Here is a 23691-nt window from a genome sequence, read left to right as displayed (position 1 = left end):
CCCCAGAGAGGTATACCTGAAATCATGCATCTCCACATTCCTCCACCCAACCGCTCCCAAAGTATGGAAATGCAATTTTTCAGCTTATTTACATAAATATGCACATATATCATTTATACCAGCTGTGTGGGGCTGGAAAAGCTTAATTTTGCACATTGAAATGTGTCTGAAATCATCTTCAAAAGATTATAGAAACCCTCAGTTTGCCTATAAAATGAAAACAATTTCTAAATCTGTTAGCTTATTTTTTTCTATTACACAATTAAAATGCTACAAGGCATACTTTGTAAAAAAATAAATAAATGTCAAAGTGACTTAAATAGCTAAATAGCTTTCTTTTCCTCTCTGTCTCTGAAAGAGTGTATTTGGAGTTATAATGAAGCGTAAGAACAACCAAGATACAAAATGAGTGAAGTCACAGCTGGAAATTTTAAGCAGCTTATGTGTCAGTTTTTAAAGATAGGAACATTTCTCCATCTCTCCTCTAGAACAGTAAGAGGAGTGTTTAGCTTGTTCAGGTAGCAGCTTTTTGGTTTAGTGCTGACCATTGCTCACTTTTTGCAAAAGCATCGTCTGCAGCAGGTCATGCCATCTGTCGCTAATTAACATAAATACTTCAGCACCTTGATGGCACTTTATTATCATCATCATCATCATTATTATTATTATTATTATTATTATTATTATTATTATTATTATTATTATTATTATTATTATTAATAAAGAAAATTAAACTATGGCCACTATGGATTTTTGAGATCACTGCTGAAATGCCCTCTTTCCACTTGACTACCTTCCAAGCGCTTAGAGTGTGTGGCATATATATATGTGTAATCAACATTTAGGTAAGTAAATCTTAATTGCATATTTTTTTTAAATCCAGTAAGAAGTTCACTTTCTTTTTATCCACCAGGATGAGCTGACCATATGAAGCAAGATAGGCCAATGCTTTTTCTGTTGTTTACTCCAAATAGTTTACCTGCTATCTGAACGTCCCAGCAAAAATTGAGACTCATGCAGACAGCCAAAGTTTTTGTAATCTGTCCAAATGTCTAATTTCTGTGAGCTTACATGAACCATAGCGTCAGACTTGCGTTCTGAGCAGACAGGAGTGTCACCAGCTTCAGCTTTAACCCACCTCCCTTAAGGTTTAATGTGTTGAGTGTTCAGCGATGATCTTCTGCGGTTTCCCCCATTTCCAATTCCCAGTTTGAACTTTAGGGTCACCTCGGCTATGTTTACATGCCTTAAATCAGGGATATCAAATATAAGGCTTGGGGGCCAGAAGAAGCCACTGGACGGCTCTGGAAAATGTGAAGGAGTCATTTACTTTTAACTGTATTTTCATAAGTTTTACAGCTTTTCCTACTGATAACGATTCCTGTTATTAATAGAAAAGTAATTAAGTAATAGACAAACAATTACATGAGACAAAGTTCCTGTTTTTCCACTATGTCTTCAAATGTATATTTGTATGTATTTTTTACAGTGTGTTCACAGAAAAAAATAAGATTTTCTCTGAATTAACAAAACCTTTTTATTTTAATTATGGGACAGTCTGACACACCTTTTTCCTGTAATTTACACATTTATTATATAGTTTCACTGGTTCGGCCCACAGTGTAAAATGACATCCCAGCCTTAAATGCTTCCAATTCTGCCATGTGATTGGCTTATTATATGCATTATAAAGTGGCCGAACTTGTGTAGCTAATAAAGTGGCTGCTGGGTGTACCCAGAGAGAGCAAAAGTAAATAATATAACAGTATATATTTAACGTGTACTACTATATTATTTACTTACATTCGATTTAAATTCAGAAAATTCATGGAGTTATTAATGCACATGAAAGCAAAGTGTTAAAACTAGTACATGAAATGTTGATTCTGTGTTTGAAAACAAACCATTACTGTGGGAAAAAGGACAGAAACACAGAGAACAGGGTCAGCAGAGAGATTCTTGATCTAAGAAAGAGCTTTGCTTGTGTAAAATCTCATAAAAGAGCTCATCTCAAGAGTCAGACTGCATTCTTTGTGCATGAGTGACACCCGATGGACAACCGCACAGCAGTGCCACACTTGCAAGGTCAATTTGCGTGTGTGTGTGTGTCTGTGTTTGTCTGAGAGAGCAAGGCCTGTGGTAGGTCATCATTACAGTACATCAGTATGGATCTTTGTGCTTGTTTTGACCACATGGCTCTCGCTAATGTGCTTTATTACCGTTACTGAGCCACATCAAAACATTTAATCAAAATAAACAACGTCTCTACCGAGGCACATTATAATCATATCTCTATTTGACAGGCAATTTCACTGTGTGAGTGTGTCTGTCCCTGAATGCGTGACCGCTCCCCAACAAGGGGCTTTACCTGATTGAAAGATAAAATTAGAACTTTAAAGGGATTATCATGAAGTTGTGATTCTGCATTAATATTCTGTCCTGATCACTGCTTAACTCGGTGTATTAATTTCACTAAATTCGCACTTTCCAAAAAGAGGTTTCAACACATCTGACATGAATTATCATCTTTCCGATGCATTTGCTGTTGATTATACCTGAGCAATTAACATCCAATCATCCTCCATGGCATGTATATAACTCTTGAGGAGGATCATTCGGTTCTGTTGTTTGTTTATTTATTCATTTTTAATAACCTTACAAAAGAAACAGGGTTCATTGTTGGGGCAATGATGGCATGAGCTTTGGTCACAAATGCAATTTAACTGGCTGATATTTCAATAGGAGCAGTGAATATAGTCACATCTTCGTCTATGACATCAGTAAATATTGTCAGAATTTGTTGTTGACAGTTTACAATCGATGACAGCGATGCTCGTGCATTTGTCATTATCGAGGACACGATACGAGACTGTGTCTGCAAGAACTGCCCGCTGACGAATACAACGAGAGGGAGATATTACCAGGCTGGATGCTTGACCCCTACGGGGAGGGGGTCCGATGGCTGTGCTGTGATCTGTTTGATGAGAGTCTCTGCTGGCTGCTCTTCTCTGTCTGTGTGCTATCTGTTTCACTGTGGGCGTGTAGCTGCAGGCTACAGAGGACATCTATCAAAATGTATGTGTATGCGTGCATATGATTTTAAGTGTACACCAAGTTAAAGTGTATGTTCCAATTAACGAGGTGTAGCTTGCAACGCATGCACACCTACATGAAATGAACACCAGACTCACACCTATGTCTTGGAAAACTGCGGCTGTGTATTCCGTGGTTGGATGAGATCTCAGATTTGATTGAATCCAAGCGATGCCACTATTTACTCCACTAATTCTTTAAATTTCAAATAGCTCTTTGCTGTTAAGCCAGTGTTCAAAAATCTCTGTTATACAAGTTACATAAACATTTTATTGTAATATTTCATTTCATTTCGAAACAAAAAGGAAAAAAAGGTCAAAATATACCACATTAGTATAAACACTAAAATAGAAAGTGCGTGAGAGTGGGAGTGCTGGGTGGATGTCTTCAGCTTTATATGGTTTAAAAGATGATATTATTTAATGAGGGGAGAGAAAAAAATAAGGAAAATAGGAAAATGAAAAAAGAAAATAAGATAAATACATACAGGAAGATCTTTGTCCTGTGTGTGGATTCTGTGGATACTGGGAAAAATACTCCTTCACATGAAGCCTCTGGCTTTACTGTTACAAGTAGTTCTCTTGTTTTGTTTCCAGACTAAAACCTCTCCAAACAAACAACATTTTAGTCAAATCAACAACTTATCATTTTTTTCACGTTCAGTTACCAACTGAAGCTGCAGCAGGTTCATGGTTCGACGTGGGGTTTACTTTGGATCAGTAAGTGGACCAGCCCTTTCCATCCGATATCTGATGGAACCGAGACTGTGACAAGATCGGATAGACTCGCCTTTTAGACACTGCTCGTCGTTTCATTTAAATAGGTTGCAAATATCAGAATACAGGTTAATTATGCTATACAAAAAATAGGAACCAGCACTACCAGTGGAGCTCAGGTTTAGGGGGTCGAGTTGAGGCGAGCGGGTTATGCCACTTACTTTACGGCTGCCGTCGGGTGTCTTGTAGGTGAGCATGTAGTTGTCTATTTCTGCAATGGGCGGCTGCCATGAAATGAGAGCACTGCGGTGATTCACTTCACTGGCTGTCAGGTTCACGGGTGCATCCATGGCTATCAGAAACAGAGAAAACACATTACTTTGACACTCGTGAAGAAGGTTTGCAAGACATTTAGGCAACGGTGAAAAGACTTCTACTGGTGCTGATACTGCACATAATAATGCTGTTCTTAACCCTATAATGCCCTTTGTATCATATTTTTGCTGTTTCCGAGACCTCTATCTCAGCAACATGATCAATACTTGCCATAATTTCAAAATGTTACGGACAAAACTCTTTTTTTTTTAAAATATAAAATTAACATTGTTGTTAACAAAAAGTTGCCAAAAACGCCCAATGTATTAAATGCGATACAAAAAATATATAATAAATACATAATACAAATATATTATACACAACATGATATAGCAGAAAAAATGTGGATTTTGTTATAAGGGTTAATAAACATCTCAGTTCCAAAAAAAATCATAATTTTCTGGCTATTTTTTGACGGGTTGAGTCTTACAGAGTAAATACCCACTGAGATCATGATTTATTACTCAAGACTGTTATTAAAATGTTCACTACCTTTATATTTTATTGGTCCAGTAGTGATATGGTACACTGGTGTCGAGTGCATTGTCCAAGTACCACCCCTGCAGTTTGAGGAGCTTGAGCAAAGCTAGGAGATGCAGATGGGTACAAAAAATGACATCTCTGAAGCTCATCTCTTTGTTTGGATAAAACTACAGCCTCCGCTGCCTGCTCAGGTTTTCTCTTTATGGACAGAACAAGCAGTAGACGAAGAAAAGTGGCAGTGATCCAGCCTTCTAATAAAACCTCAGAAGCTCAGATGAAAGAGTCTCGAGTGTTAAGATATAAATTGCATTCATGCCAGTACTGCTGAAGGCCATCTTGAAAGGGTTTAATTATTTAGATTTTTCTGCCACTTAACCACAAGTGCAGCGCTGCTGATCTCCATGAAGAAGGATGAGGCTGCCATTACCACATATCTCTTAGTGTTAACAAAATGAAGAGATCATGCACAGTAATTTGTTTTAGTCCATACGTCAGTATTTCATATGTTATTTCGAAAAAAAAAATGTTACTCAGACAGGAGTCAACGGCTCATTTTGAGCTGCAGAGTAATATGCCAAATATTTACTGTGCTGCACTGATGTATGAAGGGATGTGTCATCCGCTTAATTTGTGTGACTCATTTAGTCTTTTTTTTTTTTTCAAAAGAATGAAAGTCTATGATACAGCTTTTTAGTACTTACACTACGAGACCATAAAAGTTTTCTGTATATATACTCTAAGCATTTAAAAGATGCCAGTTTTATTATAAAGGCCCCTATTGTGCTCTTCAGTCAGATTCTGTTGCTTTTGTAATTGTGAATTTGTATATCTATGGTGCGAGATGACATCATTGATTTATTTATCTTGGACAAAAAGGCTCATAGTGAACACACCATCCCCGACATCCAGCTTTTCAAATGTTCTTTTCACATTCATTACATATAACACACAAAATCTCTCTGTCTGTCCATCTGTGAACTCTGACACAGTCAGGAGACGAGCAGGCAAACTTGAGCCACAGCTACACCTTTTCCACATCACATATTATCATTGTAAATGACCATTAGCTTGCTTCAAAGCAACTTTTACAGATGGAAGCAGTGAGTCTGATAAATGCACAACTTGATGGCAAAATGTTCTAGGTGTGCTCTTTCTTTAGTGGTTGTTAAATTCTGTTGTATGTTTTATATCTGCCTACGGAGAATCGATGTGAATCACAGAATGACACAGTCCTGAGCTGCCTACAGACTGCAAACAATAGCAGAACTCTAATTTCCTTTTTACCTTTCATAGCATCTGTGATATTGAACCCTTGGTACGACGACCAACGTGTGTGTTATTCATTTGTTTTATGTAAATGTTGCAAAGATCTAAAAAATACTGCAACATAGTGTTTGATGTAATTTCTAAACTGATCACCTGCCAATGGGCTAAAATGAGCCATTTTTTATGGCTTATGCACCTACAGCATCATATAAACATCCTTATAAGGTCTCATTTATGGCCACAAAACCTGAATTATACGTTGTATATTTCCGAAAGCACCTAACAATGGACTAAAACCACAGACTAAACAATACTGTAGCATCGACATGTCCAAGTGAGTCCAGTGTGTCCACCTTAATGCTTTATGACCAGTGATGATTTTGGCATCTTACAACTAAATTTATAGCCATAAGCTAATAGAATAAACAAAAAAATTCAAAGCACACCTCACCATCTCTACCTTCTAAGAAATTAACAACAGAAAAGAAAAGAGGAGGTACTTGTACACTTTAAATGTACTCCAGGAGGTGTGTACTCTAAAATCTCCACATCAGCACTCCTGATTCCCTTTAGGGCCGGCTAAAAAGAGCAGCAAGATATTTTTCCATGTTTAGTCGCTGCATATCACAGCCTCAAAAAGCATTCAAACCCTTGATCAGCAAGCCCACCCAAGTTTTACCGCACATTACATTGCATCATCCAAGAATATTCTGGGTCCCTGCACGGTTTTAAACAAGGCCTGATTACAGTGCCTTTGTTGCTACTTTAACCACATCACAAGAAGACTCACCTCAGTTTCCAAACCTTACATCACCCTTTTTAAGCCAATATCTGATCTTCTGACATGTCGCGGAAGCACCGACATGCTCCAGCCTTATTTTAGTGCATAATATAAAATAGATGACCCTCTATTTGGAAAATCGGTTTCTTGGAGTTACATCATGACTCTGGGGCACATCGTCAGACAATCACGCAACAGCGCTCAGTGTTAGGGAGGACTGAAACAAATGAAGTGCTGAGCTTTGTGCGCTCAGCAGTCCAATGTCACCTCTGTGAATAAGAAATAAAGATATCCTCTACATGGCCGTCTCTTCTTCCGATTCCCTCTGTCTGATTTCCTTGCTTTTGATAGCCCCCCCCCCCCTTTTTTTTTTTCTCTTCTATTCGTCCTCTGTAGGGAAATTAACATGAGTTTTTAGGACTCCAAGGATTAGAAGAGCTGGGGAGTTAACTCTGAGCTCAACATCAAGCCCCAAAACTGAACTCAGACTTCATAAAACTTTGCAAATACAAAGAAAATCCTCAGCACCAGCTTCCCCGCACACTTGTCAGTTAAATCCTTTTGTGTGTACACATGTGGAAAGATCAATGACAGCTCGGTAATTAACTGCGTGTACCTGAGCTGATAACCTCCTGAGAGATGCAGGGTGCCTTCTCTCACAGAAGGTGATAGGCAGACTCACGCTGACGGGGGGATGTTTTAGGGTGAGAGGAGTGAGTCGTCCGCTTTAAGACAGAAGAGGCACTTTGCAGAAGTCCAGGGTGACGTGGCAACCTCCTCTCATTGCATTAAGTTTATTGATCTCATCTGCATCTTATGTCTGCTTTTCCTCCTTGTCCCTTTGTCTGTTTTCTCCCACGTCCACATCAACCCGGGGCCTTCCACTTTCCTTATCTCCATTAGCGCTTATGTTTCACTCTTCTTCTCGTTTTCCCATCCTTTGCCCACCTCCTCTTGTCCTCCTTATCTGACAGGCTGTCACTCTCTTGCAGCGTGCTGCAGAAACAATGGAGTTTATCTATTCTTCTTTTCATTCCCCCGTTCTGATGAACACTGCGGCTGGATTATAGCTGCGTAGGGGACAGGTGAGAGTGGAGCTTCTGATTCATAGAAATATAACAACCATCATTTAGCTCGTCTTTATTCTCCCCTTTCTCTTCCGTCTCCAGCTAAATCTGTCCCCTTGTCTCTCTCTCTTTCAGGCTCTCCCTCCAATTAAACCTTTGCATGGAGTGCGGCCGAGCAGGTGTTTCACAGTTCCTGGCAGCTCTGGCGCTCTATCTTTGGATGACGAGGTTTGAACAATGGGATTGGGATGAATAGGTTTGGCTACATCTAATGACTCATTAACACACGTTGTAAACAATTCCAGAGGAGGAAAAAAAATAAGCACACACAGAGCGGCAGATGGGAAGGGCAGCATGGGCACCAGCAATTTGTTGCAATGAGACAAGAGGGAGGAAGTGACTCTTCTTTTTTTGAGTGGATATCACATCCCTGTGCCAGTTTACGAGTGAGTGATGGTGTCCGGATGATGTATAGGCCATCCATTTGTGTTTATGAAGTCAAATGTAAGCAAATGCTACTTGGATAAAACTCACAGATGATGAAGGCCAAGACAACACTGTGTTATTATCTTTTAAAGTCCAACTGTCTACTCCGGTATACATACGTGCCCGGTCAGTCACTTTTTTCTCCGTTTCCTTTAGGAGAACAAAAACATTTGGAAATAAAATAAATGTGTATGTCATATCTTTTGTTTTCACAATTGCTCACACCGCGGTTTTGCCTTCGTATGCAAATCAGTCACACTGAGCTAGACAGCAACCTGCTGCACAACACAAGGACTAAACACCTTGAATAACTAATGTTAGCTTTTCTGCTCAAGTCTTTTTCTTATCTAACTATTAAACAAGAACACACGTGTGGCTTCTTTAAGGATATAAACTGAAACAAACATCTTATGGCAAAAGGTGCTCCATTAAAGTCAGTTTGTAGGATGTATTGCCAATTAGCTGGTCAGTTGGTGGAACTTGAGAAGTAAACAAACTTGCAAAATTCACTAGATGTGAGTATTTTGTGTCCTACGGTGGAGCAAAGACACTCGGAAAGTCTGCAGGCTGCTGTCAATCAAACACATCCATTCCCTCTAACCAGCTGAGATGAAAAGCAGCATTTCTGTCTGTTAACAAATCATTTATGATGCACGGACAATATTTAAACAACAAGAAAAGGATGTCTTGACGGCTTTAGTGCATATTATTAGATATTATACTAAAAACACAATATACGATATATACGATGTTCTATTTTCCCATAAAACATTTAACAGTGCAGGCTTTTGAGGAAGCAAGACGATAAAACTGTCCAAAATGCATCATTTGCCTGAAGAATAAAGATTACGGTTGTGTAATAGCGGCACTCGGTGAAGAACTACAGTATAAACCAGAGCTGCCTGCAGCAAGGATTGCTGCTGCTTGAGAAACGTGCCAAGCTCTTCTCAGCTAGCGGGTTCAGACACATCTGAGAGAAAAGTCCCGGTGCTGCAACCTACAGGCTTATGTGGCCACCTTCAGCAAAATCCCTTATTTTCTAGCCTTTTAGCTTAAATATCTGCCTGTGGGGAGCCAAAACTGCCTCTTCTGACAACAAAAAACTTTCATCTGTGGTTAACAGGCTTGGGGAATCCAAAAAGTACTGTGCCACCACCCGAAAATAAATAAATAAATGATTAAATAAATATTAACTGTGGATGAGCCTCATCTCTTTTTCCACACTTCTGTCTGTGCTGTGCTCAGCAGGCATAGAAGAAAAGTGAAAACCTGACATCTAGAACTTTTACTGACCTTTTGGACATGTATATGTGTTTGTATCAGGTAGACAGGAACTGCAGCTTCTATTTGAACCTTTATGGATTCATTCTTAGTTTAAAAGAACTTGTTAACTTATTTAATTCCACGCTAATCAATATATCTATGAGTGCAACGTGAGAGTACCTTTACAAATTTAACAGTATGATCTTTCTGTGTAAAACATTTTAGTCAGCAGTATTTGTGCTCTAGACAAAACCTACTCACAGGCTTACTGCATAAAAAATACACAGAGCAGTAATTCTCAACCCTGTGATCAAGTAGACAGACACAAGAACAAAGTATTCAAAACAAAAGAAAAAAGCAGAAAAAAAAGATAGCGGGAGTAGGCAGGGTGGCACAGCAATAGATCCAAAGCCGGAGTAGCTGACCAAAACAATCAAAGGTCTCATGTTTTCTCCCAGCTCATTCGCAACTTGACATTTTCGGCTGGAGTGCAACAGCGTGAGAATGCAAGCTGTGAGAGAGGAACAGAACCGCGCTTTAAAGTTTCAATTAGGAAGTTTAATTAACAACACTGGAAGAGTGCTTTGAAGCTGAGGTTGACTGAGGCTCCCCCTGCTGAGACATGTCATCATCAGTCCTGGAAGGCAGAAGACTTAATTGTTGTGCGTTTGAGAGCTCACAGGGCCACACAGCACACAGCTGTGTGAATAGAGCCTACTGTATACAGTACGTGTGCACTGTGAGGCCGACACTGTCAAAAACTCAAATTGATTTTAGTCCCTTTGTGAATTCGGGCAAAACTCAAGAGAAAAAGCAGTGGATATATAAGTGGACAGAACAGAAGTACAGTAGAAAAGAGAAGGAAGAAACTTATTTTCTCATCTACAAATTTAACAGAATTCAGCTTTGATAATTTCTGTGGCTTTATGCTCTTTTAATGTAGGGCAGAATAGATCAAATACATTTCTGAATGAATACACCGAGTCCTCTGCAAATGCCTTTTCCTCTTTTCTGTCTTCCCCACCTGAGAATATTTCCTCCAGATTGGCACAGCGAGAATACATTTAGTCTGTTCCACTCAGAGAAGGACACCAACAAAAGGGAAGCACCCGACCGTTTTCTTAATCCAATAAGACAGGACATTCAAAACAAAACAAAATCCTTGTCCTCTTCGCTCACTCCGTGGCGTTGCCTGGATCACAGCAATTTCCCAGCTTCTATTATATGAGGGATTCTAACCGGGGCAGGAGCGCGCGTTTCCATCCTTCTTGTTTTGTTTTCTCGAGAAGCAGAGGTACGTGATGCACAAGCAGAGCTACTGTTTCAAAATTAGAAGCACCTTAAACTGCCAAGAACATTTGTTTATGTATGAGTTACTATATGCATATGCCGCATTGACATGGATGCAGGCACACCTAATTTTCCTGAGCCCACATACATGTTTTGAAGTGTCTGGAGCCTTGCTCTCATACATTGTCAGAGCTTGTTTCCATTTCCAGTAGTTCGTATCTGCTGCAGTGCAGGACAGGCATCTCTGGTGCTCAGATCCCATAGGGGATGTGAACTCCTCTGCTGACTATTTTTTTTATTTTTTTTCCCCTGGAAGAAAAATCTAAGTTTACAGAGCTGCAACTCAGCTAAACTAGAACAATTCCTTCACCCCTAACTTTCCTTTCAGTGGAGCAGGCGACAAACGTGAATTTACTGTGGGGGACAGGTGGAGGTGGAGCAGGGATGAGTTTAATCCTCATCACATAACGACTGTTTCACCACATCTACCGTCAGGCAGAATACAGACTGTCTGCAGCAGGTTTGAAAAAGAATCAAAGCTATTTAAATCAGTATCAGAATACATTATTAATCCCTGAGGAAATTATGTAATAAAGGTGTACATACACCTGACTGGCACTGTGAAACAATCCATCACAATATTAAGTATGCCTGAAATTCTTGCTGTTAGTCTTTTTGTTCCAAACTTTGATGCATGCATGCAAAAAACTTGTCATGAAAGATGGTAAAGGTAGCCCTTTACAAGAGTGGTACAAAGCGGGTAATACCATTGTAACAAATAGGTAGCTTCATGGTGACATCAGCATAAGTAAGTCAATAACTTTGGTTATTTGTCAGGATTCAGTGCGCAGAATATGAATAAGGCAAGAAAAACACACTGCAGTAAATACTGAATTATTTAAACATTACCGCTACTTATTGTTAAATCATATTTCTTAAGTTGGAGCAGATTTGTGTTTGCAATAAATGGGGGTGGGTGGGTGGGATATCAAAGCAGCAGATGGTGCAGATAAAGTTTAATGTTATAATCCTGATACAAAGGAGCAGATTTTAGGGTAAACATATCATGAGGGCTGTAAAAAGACAGAATTCCCTCTTTTCAATATTGTTTTTGTGTTGCTGGTTCACCCATCAGAGCTTCTGCAGCTAGTGTGACTTTGATATGCAGGTGAGTTTGCCAGCCAGCATTGCCTTCATCCAACAGCAGTGATCTTGGAGCCCTAAAAGGCAAGAATGCAGTGAGCTGTATAAACAACACTGATGACTTCTTACACCTGTCAGCTGGTAGTTTCTCCCACTCTTACTTTCCACTGTGTTCGAGCTCTTAAATGTCTACAGAATTCCTTTCTTCATTGGCAGATTTCATGTCTCTGGTTTTAGTGCCATTAACATCAGGACTGGACAAGTTCAAAACAGTCCAGTTTTTATTGTTGTTTTTCTTTTAGATAGTAAGCAATCGTTTTACATCTTAAGTTCATCAAGCAAAAGGCTCTGCTTGGTTTCAGTTAAAAGGTTAAAGCCACCTTTCTAATATTATGGTGCTAATGTTACACCCTTGAGCCACCAAAACAGCCATCACACTGACACGGGAGGACTGGGTACTCGAGTGTCTGGCATCAGGCAGCAGTGAATTCTTTGGGTGCTGTGGGGTTCGAGGGTGGAGCCTCTGCTGACCAGAGCAATAGGGAGGTTCAATTCAAAGCTTTGGGTTCTTTCTCTTCTTCTTGTTGATGGTCCTCGCTATCCAACAGTGACAGTTCTTGTCCACAAAAGGCAATGCTCAACAGACTTTCTGAGAGGGCACCTTTGTTCCATGTGTGCACCGCACAGTGCATGGCAGGATCTATAGTCCAAGGATACTTCAACTGAACAGGCACCTGGCATTACCTCGTCAACAGCACAATCAACTTTTGCTCCTGAGGTGAGGGAAGAAATCTAAACTCTGCTGGAGAAAAGGTTCCAATAGTTCCCACTCCAAAGACCCACAGCTACTATTTCATTGTTTTGAAAGAGCCCTCTGAGCCATGAGATAACCATGCTAAATAAGTACTTTCAGTTCAGAATGCTAACTGCATGTCAGGGGGTTGGAGTCACCGTGCACAAGGAGCTGGTTAGATTTGAAAGAACCTTATTTTCATTGCAAGTCCTAATTTCATCGAAGCAGTCCTTTTGTGTACTGGATAACGGCATAAAAATATTGTGCTCTCTCATTCGGAGTCTTGCTTGTGGCTCAAGGCATCGTTGGCACCCATCATGACAGAGGGCTTCTGGCCCCTGAACTACCTCTATGAGCTATTGATTTGGGAGAATTGGCTCATCCAGCCAGCACTCACGCAGTCCTGCTGATAATAGATTTACAATCGCTGAGGTTCAAACCAAGAGAAATACCATCTTCCTCCCAGTTAGAAAGTTTCTTTCCAGAGTTGAAGTTGGACTCTGTAATTAATAATGCATGGTTATCCCAGTGTGGTCAGGCAGTCCACACTACCTGACCACACTGCTTCTTTTGGAGAGACAAAGTTCCTTTCAACATGAACATGCAGGGCAGGGCTGTGCAAAAACAAATATGTGAATTTTGTTTGGCAGGACGAGGAAAGGTAGTATATCACTCCGTTAGAGCTGAGGCATTTTTACAGCCTCAATCCCACTGCAATTTTTATTTCTGCACCACGATGTAGACCGTGACAATACCCCCATATTCACATATATTCAGTGTTAGGATAAACTGCCCTTTGCCCCACTCTCTCTTTCTCTCTGTCAGCCTATTTAAATATGGTGCTATAAGCTGCTATCCCTAAAGGCGCCTCATAAACTGAGAGTTCTAAACCACTGAATGGATTTCAGCTCCTTCCAGAGAAAGAATGCGGTGCACGGAGAACAGATACAGAAACGATTTGGCCACTGTGGATGTGTTCACCTCCTTTACTCACACAAGTTGTTGCTACAGCTGCTGATTTAGGGCCAAGTCATCCTAATCTATCTGCCTGGGTATCACTGGTTGCAACTGAAAGGGGGCTGGGTGTTATGCATATAACCAATGAGGGAAGGAAACTAGATATAACACAGGTCAGCTCCTTACTGCCTAAGGAGCCTGTGAAGTGCAGTGTAGATTGAGGAGATGAGACTGTGCAGCATCTTTAATACCCCTTAGGGAGGGCGAAGCCTCTTGTGCCAGCAACACTCTCATTGGCCTTGACAGGCACGTTGAAGTTAATTTTTCAGGTCTCGCAAGGATCCAATGCACATACTGATGTGGTATACCTTGTCTCTATCCCTCAGGGAACATTCGTTATGCAGTTGTCGTTTTTTTCTTATTATACATATATATATATTTTTTTTTTTTACTTGATATTGATTGTCATATTTTCCTATAGTTTCATACAGCAGGTGCCAATAATAGTAATCACATTACTGTGTAACTATATTAATGCAGACAGAAATTAAACCAACTGACACTGTATTCTTTATCCTTTATGGGTTCGACATAACATAACATAACTGCTTCTTGTATCATTAAGGCGTCAGTCTGTGACAGGCCTGAATTATATAAGACCCACCTTCTTGCCATCTAGTTACCAATTAATAGGAAAAACAGTGGCATGAGTATTTTGTTTTTGCCATTTTGCACACTTATTAAATTGATATGCACTAGCAGTTTTCTCTGTTAATTATAATTAATTACCGGTATATATATTTTTTGTAAGAAATAGCACAGCTGATTATTTTGAATTCTATTAATCCCCTTTGAGGGGTGAATGATCCATTGCAACTTTTCAAGGGTAGTGCAGCAGCTGCCCTTGGTCATTAAAAAAGTATCAGAAAAATTAACAATTAACATAACGATAGTTTTTGCTATAAATAAAACTGTATGTGCCCAGGACACCTGCACAGACCCAGTAGGCTAAACTCAGGCCTGCAAGAAGACGGCAGTGCTAGCTGCTGAGTCAGCTGCCCACTGTACTAGCCGAATCAAACGGATACATACGGGTTTGGAGGTTGGTGATGACGGTGCCACTTGTAAGTGGTCCTTTGGTGGCGTAGAGGGCTACAGAGTAGGTGGTGCTTGGCTTGAGGTTGGACAGCTGCAGTTCCTGCTTGTTGCCTTCCACGAGGAAAGTATCAGCCGTTACTAGAAAATGAAAAACAGAACACAGAAAACACATGAATGTTTACTACATTTAAACCATCCTAAAAAGATTGCAGTGTGTATCTCTGAAAATATTTCCCAACACAGGAAACATCAAAGTTTATAACTCCGCCTTGTGACACCTGGACTATTTTCTCTTCTACATTGTACATAGTAATATTTTAACTTGGAAATATTTCATTTTAATTTTTATTGCACTTTATATTTTTCTGTTCCTAACTGTGTGGCTCCATGGTGCAGTGATTTACACATTACACATTCAGTATTAAGAGAGCTCTTATTTACTTTAATATTATGAAACCATGTAAGACACTGTGCTCAGGCTAAGAAAGATAATAATACAAAAACAATGCCACATTCAGAGGCTCACTGGCAGTATTTGTGGTTGTGGAGTGTTAAATTAAGGTGGCAATGATGGAAGGTCATCTACACGATGTTCTGAAGCATCTTATAGATGCAGTTCTGGATATTTTGAACCTTTTTCAGTTTCTCCTTCATCCTTTTATATACAGAAACATCACAAGAGCACTGATGCATTTTAATTAATCTAAAACATTACAGTAGACAGGTATATATTATTCGTAGTCCATGTGATACCATTAATCTCTGATACCACGATGGCTTGGATTTTATTTTATGTGGGTGTTTCCATCAATAAAAACTATTTTGTCATGCAGGACAATGCACAATGAAATATTTAACTATTGACCCTGGTTTAGTACATTAATACTCAAGGGAATTTGTCCACAACTTACATTGCACTTCTCTAAACCTTGGCTGGGGCTGGTTTCCAAATATGTGTCCAGCATATAGATGCTGTCTCCGTATCTGTGATGATCTGGCTGCAATCCAGTCAGTCAGAGTGTAATTTACACTCAGACTCTGACAGCTGAGTAATACAAATTTCTCTGGATAACTCCAGGCGTGGCATACTGCGTGGGGTCATGTGCAAATGAGAAAGATGCTTCCCATTACATTTTCCCCAGCCAGTTTATAAAAATAACAACAGCATGAGATAACACTGGTTGAGTGTTGTATTGACCTATTAGTAAAACAATATCCAATTTCTTGGAAACCTTTTATACCTACACATATCAGCGCTCTAGTTGTGTGCATGTCAAGTGTCTTTAAGCCATATCTGTACCTACTGCTGCTTGGCAGTCATCCACTTGGTTCAGGGAGCACATTATAGACTGGCTCTGAGGGGCCAAGCAATATGGCTATCTTTTACCTGTCTGGATATGGCTGTCAGATGCTGAAGACATGGGCTGCATCAGAAATGCATGCCGCCTAGTAACTGCATTGTTTTTGCCAAGGCTAAGCAGTTTAACCAAGCATAATGAACTGTTCTGAAAGCAAGACAAATGGATCTATATTGCCTCAAAGGACTCATTGCACTGATCTCACTTCTTAATGGGAAAACTGTGATGGTACCTGTCACATCTTCACATGCAACCGATGACTCTCATTGCACTGTATGCTGCCACTACTACAGTACTACTATATGTATGTATGTATGTATGTATGTATGTATGTATGTATGTATGTATGTATATATATATATATATATATATATATATATATATATATATATATATATATATATATATATATATATATATATATATATATATATATATATATATATATGTATGTATATATATATATATATATATATATATATGTGTGTGTGTGTGTGTGTATGGTATTTATGGTCTAAAGTTAGAGCCAACTGTAGATGGGCACTACAGTAATTTTGTCAACGTAAGGAAGTATAAGCTAATGTTTTCATGTGTTTTAATGTGAAGTAGTCACAGTGTCGTGCTACAGTTTAATGGTTGTTAATGATGTTATCTAATTGGTGTCCTTTCACTGACTTTCCAACATCAAATCAAGCAAATGAATGCACACTCACCCTGGTTGTGTGTGAGAGTCACCACGTAGTTGTCAACATTGGACACGGGTGGATTCCACCTCAGCAGGGCTCCTTGAGGGGTGATGTTGAGGGCCGTCAACTCCGACGGCATATCCATCGCTATGTTTGCAATACAAGACAAGAATGAACACAACAGTTAAACAAAAGATAATATCAGGCTCTTTGAACATCTTCCCCATCATTTATGAGATACTGTGTCAGTGCTACACAGATAAATTGACAGCTGTGGATCACAACCAAGAATGACAGCGGTCCGCTCATTGCAGACAAACACAACATGTTTGCTATACATTGTCGAAATGATCTTGTTTGTTTGTAGCGTGTGCAAATCTATACAATTTTTTGTCAGCTTGCTTAACAGTGACCTATAAATCATTTGAGGAAAAAATAGGCACCCAAGTCAAGAGGCGAGAGAAACAGAGAGCATAACACATAACAGAGAACTTACCAAAGAACCCTTTTAAAATTTTAAATTGGCCTTTTTGTGTCTAGAAACCTGTTGTAAAAATACATAATTTGTTCCAAAAAAAATCAGAAGTGGACAAGAGGATGACAAAAGAAGTGACATGTCCCCCAAAAAGATCTACAGCCAATCAGGAGTATTTGAAAGTCATGTCCTCAAGAAATAAGAAAGAAATCCAGCAAAAATCTGACCCTGGACTTGAGAGATGTATCTAGCCTATCAGCTGCTTAATCTACACTTCAAATGAGTCTTCACTTAAGCCATTCTTACGGGAAATGTGGGGGAAAAGGCTGAGGAATGCCAGAATAGAAAAGGTCTTATGGAGCAATGAATCCAAATTTTTGTCATCATCAAAAGTCATCATCAATATGTATAAAAAAGGTCGGGATAGATGTACATCAGTGAGTATCTACAGTCATCTGTGGAGTCTCTGTCATTGTTTGGGTCTGCATTTTAGCAAGTGGTGTTGGATCTTATCAAAATTGATGTAATTATAAACGCAGAAAAGCATAATCAGATTTTGATCTACCATGCAGTACCATCCTAAAAGCATCTGATTGGCATTAATTTCATTTTTCTGAATGACAATGATCCCAAACACAAGGCCAATGCAGTAAAAGTACCTTGTTTATACCTTGTTGTCAAACGTGTATGGAACAAAATCCATCGCGGATTGACAGAGAATAGAATAAAAGGCAGCCAATGTTCAAAGAGGAGTTTTCAATGTCCTTCAAAAAGCCTGGAGAACTATTCCTGAAGTCTATTTAAAGAAGTGGGAAAAAAAGCTTGGCTAACATGTTTCCATAAACTCCCGATTTCCTAGTAAAATGTGAGAAATTAAGGATCTTTTTTATATTACTGTGCATAGTTAAACCAGGAGACTGCTACACTACTTTTTGTATCACATAACAAAGTTCATGTAAAATCATGTATCTCTTAGCTGCTGGCTGTCACTGGATTTCTCGCCCAGTAAGCTCAGAGCAAATAAAAGAAAAAGGGAAATTGACTCTGTCAATCACCGCTTTTAATGGAAAATAACTTATCACTGAATTGTTCACAAATTAACAAGCTGCATCATATTTCCCTTCATATGCAGAGAGCTTTGTATTTTGAACACTGTGTGAAATTCAATTGGAGACACACCTAAATTATTAATTAGACTGACAACAACGAGATATATATTCATATGAATTGCAGAGACAAAAAAACTTTGCAAGAATGCTGATTAATGGTGACTTCACCGTGATGCGAAAGTTTCATATTCTCTTAGGCCTCCTGTTTCACACCCTCTCCCTAATTTTGTTCTCAGACTGCTGGACATGCCAAAATTGAGTTTGAATTTAATTATACCTTTAACCTCAGTGCTTCAACCCCAATTTCTCCTCAGGCATGTTATTTTGGCACAGCAGAGAGCGTGGCAGGAGAACACAGAACACTGCGAGTGATCCCAATCTCTGCCCAGATGAGGTAATTAATGTTGCCCTGCCCTCATCAGAATAATAAAAAAAAAAGAATTGTGCTCTTTCTTAACACTGCGATAGATGGACGAACCTGATTAAAATCATTACTTTAATTGCAAAAAGGTTTAAGTGAATTTAATGGAGCCTTGCCAAGTCAATTAGATTGGCAATGGAGATAGAGTAGAGATGGCCAAAATAGAAAAAAATAAACAGGTCATCCTCCTTCATCAAGAGCTGCGATAATTCAATCATCATACTGCATCTACTGATTGCATGGGTGAATTACAGGCTCAGGCTATCTATATACTTTCACTCAGATCTGGAAGTCAAGGCCCAGTGGGAATATAAATGCAGGCCATTATATGATTGCAGAAAATGATTTGATCACAACTTTGTATTTATTATGTACAGTATGTGTCGTACTACGATGATTTATTGGCTCATCTTCTGACTTAGCCTTGGGAACAGTGGATATTTTTCAGAACTTTCTTTGCATCCATGATATCTGGATAAGCAGACAGTTGATATCCATGCCAAATATCCTCAGAAGGGACCATACTGATGTAGCTGAATGGCTCAAGGATAAACCTTTCATCTAAGAGATAAGAAAGGCAACATATTATTTTTAGACTTATTTTTCTCCCAATATTTTTTACTTTTTACCTGCTTATTTCTTTTCCACTGTTTGGTTAGATTTAGGCAACAAAACTACTATGATTTAGGGTGAAAAATATAGAGTTTCACACAGCAAACCAGTTGCTTGAAACCATTTCTTCTTCTCTTGTTACCATATTTTTCAGATCTTAATTGTGGCACAACACAAACAACACAAACACAGCAATACCTGATAGACCTGCAGCAGTCCTGGTGAGGAGATGATTGAGGTTTGATGTTCTAAGTCGTCGTTATATGTTTTATTTAGGGCGCTCGGCTTGCTGTTACATGCAGAAAATATGCTCTCAGCTCATTATTAGTGTGTAATTCACAACGTAGGATATTTCAGAAACACTCCAGCTGTGCCGCTTGGTCACGAGGTCAGCCTGCGTTGTATTGAGACTGTGGCCATTAAAGCCAGTAAGACACAAAACTCCAGTAAATCTCTGTACACCCTCTCATTATTGTGGCAAAGCAAAAGAAAGCCGCATGCTCTACACATTAACCTCGGAGCTACGCTGAACGTGTATATGCGTGCTCCTGGTGTCGCGTTAATACTCATGAGGCGCACAAATATTTAGACACATAAACAGTGTTTTGGCTGCATATAATCTGTGGCGTTTTAGAGCCGCAGGGATACCGGTTGACTGATGATGTTGGATGTTGAGTGTGTTTCAAGTGTAGGTAAAATGCTCACTCACACAGTCATTTAAAATGTGAGACCAGTCATTACGCCCAATCATTAAGTAAAGATTAATTACTGGTTTTGTGGCACTTAGTAGCTGAACCTAAAGGAGTCTTTAAGATAAGGATCATTATGTAAATTCACAGAAAATAATAATTATCATAACATTAGCATAGCGGTAACTGTCCTGCTGATAAAGTGAGTTCTCTGTTTTGTGGAGCTGCACATTATTGCAATCCCTACTCGAGAACTGTTTCTTAGCAAACATGTAACAGTCACCGACTGTTAACTATTTCTGTGCCATTTCTTTTTTTAGTGATCCTAATCCACTAGTGATGAAAAAAAAGAATAAAAACCTATTTTCTCTTCTCCTTTCCTTTATTTTCATTACCCTTTTTAGTCAAATTTTTTCCATTTTTGTATTTACCATCTCCTCTGCATGCCTGGCATTATGCCTTTTGTTTTTCTGTCAATTTATGTGTTATCTCTGATGTTCATTAAGTGTTATTTGGTATTGTGTGGACTATTTTAAGCATGTTTCAATTAACAAAGCAAGTGCATTCCCCTCCTCTGTTTTCTCTTAACGCAGCTGGCAGGGAGGATGTTAATGTTCTTTCCACAAACTTCAGTTTTGGGAAGAGTAATACTTTACTGGGGGTCCTGACACTTTGCTAATGAGCACCGTCATTAGCCCTTAAACAGGCCTTCACACAGTCCATTTAGTGTCACCCCCGCCAAATTCATCTTAGATTAGCAGTACCTGCTGCGCTTGCAAAATGAAATATGGCTCCCCGCTTTCTCAGCCCTTCGCACAGTAATTGATTACGGATGTGAAGTAAGTCGAAATTGCAGCGTTACCCAAGTTATTACATACTTGACCAGGCAGTGTTGGATTACGCTTTCAAATCCCTTGTTTATGTATTGTTGTTGAAAGCAGTGTAAAAGTGTCCCTGGTTGAGCATTCTTGGATGTGAGGAAAATGTTGTTTACCATTTCTAACAAGCTTGACTTTGTAGTTATGTTCTTTTCAGGCTATTACAGCCCCTCCGTCTCTGCTCATTGTACCCATGCTGGGATTGTTGGAAGAAGGCGCTGATAATAAAGAACAGGAGGAGGCAGGAAGCGAGGCAGGGGGGAGAAAGAGAAAACAAGGGAAAGGGTCTCTTTCAGCTTCTTTTTTCTTACTGGATTCTTGAACCTTGCCGCTCCAGGTGAATCAGGTCTCATTGGTATGCAAACACACCTTCTACTCGCCTGTTCCCGCTCCAATTCTGCGCTCTCCTCAGCTTTCCCTTTCCCCTCTCTTGCACGTACACCGAGCATTTTGAATACAGCACTGGGAGAGTGTGTTAATCTCAGGTTAGCGGAATTCTTCAGAGAAGAATGGTATCTCATTGTCACACGTGTGTGCAACGGCGAGGTTTTATTTTTACCTAACTTGTGATTTGGTGCTAATTTTGAAAGCATGAAAACACAAGACCTTTGATTTCATTAAATTCTGAAGACACAACAAAGGAGGGAGGTAGGGCAGAGAAGACGGAGGAAGGAGGAGAGGAGGAAATCGAGGCAGAATGGGCGAGACAGAGAGAGACATCACAGTGCTAAAAGACTGAAGCGAGTCAAAGGATAGAGATAGGAGGCAGGAGAGCAGCCAGAGAGATAGAAGACAGTGAGATGGAGCTGGGAGCAGGTTACCAATTACTGGGTCACGGAGTGGACGCTTTCATCTGTTGCAGCGGCAGAGACTGCACCGTCTACAACATGAGCTTCACCCTTGGATTGTGTGCATACTTGTGTGTGCATTTTAGTCTGCTGCTCGTTTTTAACACAGCTGTTATAGCTGTGGACAGAGCAATTGACCCGAAAGTCTAGCAGGGGAGGAACTCTTCATTTATTTTACATGGCAAACATTTGTCCTTCTGCTGCCCTCTCACAGCAAGACTTACTTTATTCGAGAACTGTCAGCACTGTGATTTTACGACCTCAGAGGAGAACAAAATACCACTAACCTGTGAGGTGATCTTCAGAAAATTAAACGTAAACTATTTTACAGATTATCTGACTTTGATTGACTCATTTTTTAATTTACTGTTTCCTTTTTTAGGAGAAGAAAAAGTAAACAATTCGATTTCAGAAACACAGCTGTGATTGTTTCTCTTAATATTAATTAAGGACAACAATGTCTAGATCAGAATATTATAGTTAATCGAATACTAAAGATTCGAAAAGTTTATTATAATAAAAATCCATTATGCCCTCTACACAATAATAATTTAATCAAACAATAAAAACTAAACTGAAATTATAAAATCCACTCTGGAAACTGTCTGAAGTTAAGAAGAAAAGTCTCAATTAAAAAAGAGAAAATAATAATAATTAGAAAATACAAAACTATGATAACTCTGGTGTTGATAAATTGAGTATAAGCATGGTCATTAGTGGCCTACCTTTAATTTAACCTGTTTCAGTCCATTACTGCTCAGTTTGCTTTGCTTTTGTACTTAACTCACTATACTCAGTGTGTTTGCTGTTAGCCAACATATCTTCATAGGAGACGGGATAAAGACTGTATGGCTATCTGCCTGGCGATGGACGCTGCTGCTAGCTGGAGAAACAATGGGCTTACCAGAACATTAAAGGTTAGTAACATCATCCTTTGCACAGGCACCTAACTACAGTACATGCATAAAACCTGACAAGAGAAAAACAATTGTGTATATGAATAACAATCGATGGTTAGGTATGTCTTTCACTATTGCGAAAATGTGGAAGCTTTTTATTCATTTATTTTTCTGCAGAGGGAAATTTAGGTCGTGTCACTCTGAGGTGGGGTTGCTCACTTACCAGTCATTCACAGTGTTGCCTTACTTGAGACATTATAGCAGAACTATAGTAGACAGCAGCTCTTTTTTAGGTGTCTTAGAAATACCTTACAGCTATTTAAGACCTGGAACAAACACGCAATGCAATAAGGTTTTATATAAAGAGAGGGCACTATGTGGAGAACAGCTCAGCACACTTGAATACCTTTACATGTGTCCACCTGAGCTACCACACTCTGTTCTCCTTGGCTGAGTTTCCTGCACTAACTGTTTCTGTGTAAGACATCGGAGTCTCCTCAACGTTCTTCCTGCATGAGTAAACCCGGTCTCGAAGGGCCCCCACAACAATATGGACCTAATGGTTCTGTGGTTAGCTCCTACCTGTGAAGACGGAAGTGCTGACAACACTGCTCTCCTGACTCCCGCTGACAGCTTTGAGACTGATCTCATATTCTGTGGCAGGAAACAGACTGGACAGGGTGTAGTTTGTAACATCGCTGTCAATCATCACGCTGTCTACTCGACCTGCAGGGGACACGAGAGAGAGGCCAGCACCTGAACACCAGAACTGTCACACTGATCTCCTTCTTCACGTACAGGGTACGCAGCGTAGCCAGCTGCTGTTCCTTTATTTTTTTTTGCATCACAGGGAAAATACTTAATAAATATGGAATTTTAATTAAAATTTCAATTACCTTTCACTG

At 39.5% G+C, this 23691-nt stretch overlaps 1 protein-coding gene across 4 annotated transcripts in view; it reads right to left on the bottom strand.

Moving 5' to 3' along the window:
• Positions 1 to 23691, bottom strand: part of tnr (tenascin R (restrictin, janusin)) — a 211613-nt gene that overhangs the window by 16853 nt on the left and 171069 nt on the right. For all 4 annotated transcript variants that reach the window (XM_026149494.2, XM_026149492.2, XM_080293389.1 and 1 more), the window contains 4 exons: positions 23369 to 23512; positions 16883 to 17002; positions 14806 to 14949; positions 4031 to 4161 (listed from right to left, as the gene is read on the bottom strand). In XM_026149494.2, the coding sequence (XP_026005279.2) occupies positions 4031 to 4161; positions 14806 to 14949; positions 16883 to 17002; positions 23369 to 23512 (539 nt within the window). The remainder of the gene's footprint in view (positions 1 to 4030; positions 4162 to 14805; positions 14950 to 16882; positions 17003 to 23368; positions 23513 to 23691) is intronic.

This window comes from Astatotilapia calliptera, chromosome 18 (genome assembly GCF_964374335.1).
Source record: "Astatotilapia calliptera chromosome 18, fAstCal68.1, whole genome shotgun sequence".
Lineage (NCBI taxonomy): Eukaryota > Metazoa > Chordata > Actinopteri > Cichliformes > Cichlidae > Astatotilapia > Astatotilapia calliptera.
The sequence above is the reverse complement of the archived record's forward strand: the minus strand, read 5'-3'. Positions and strand labels throughout refer to the sequence as shown.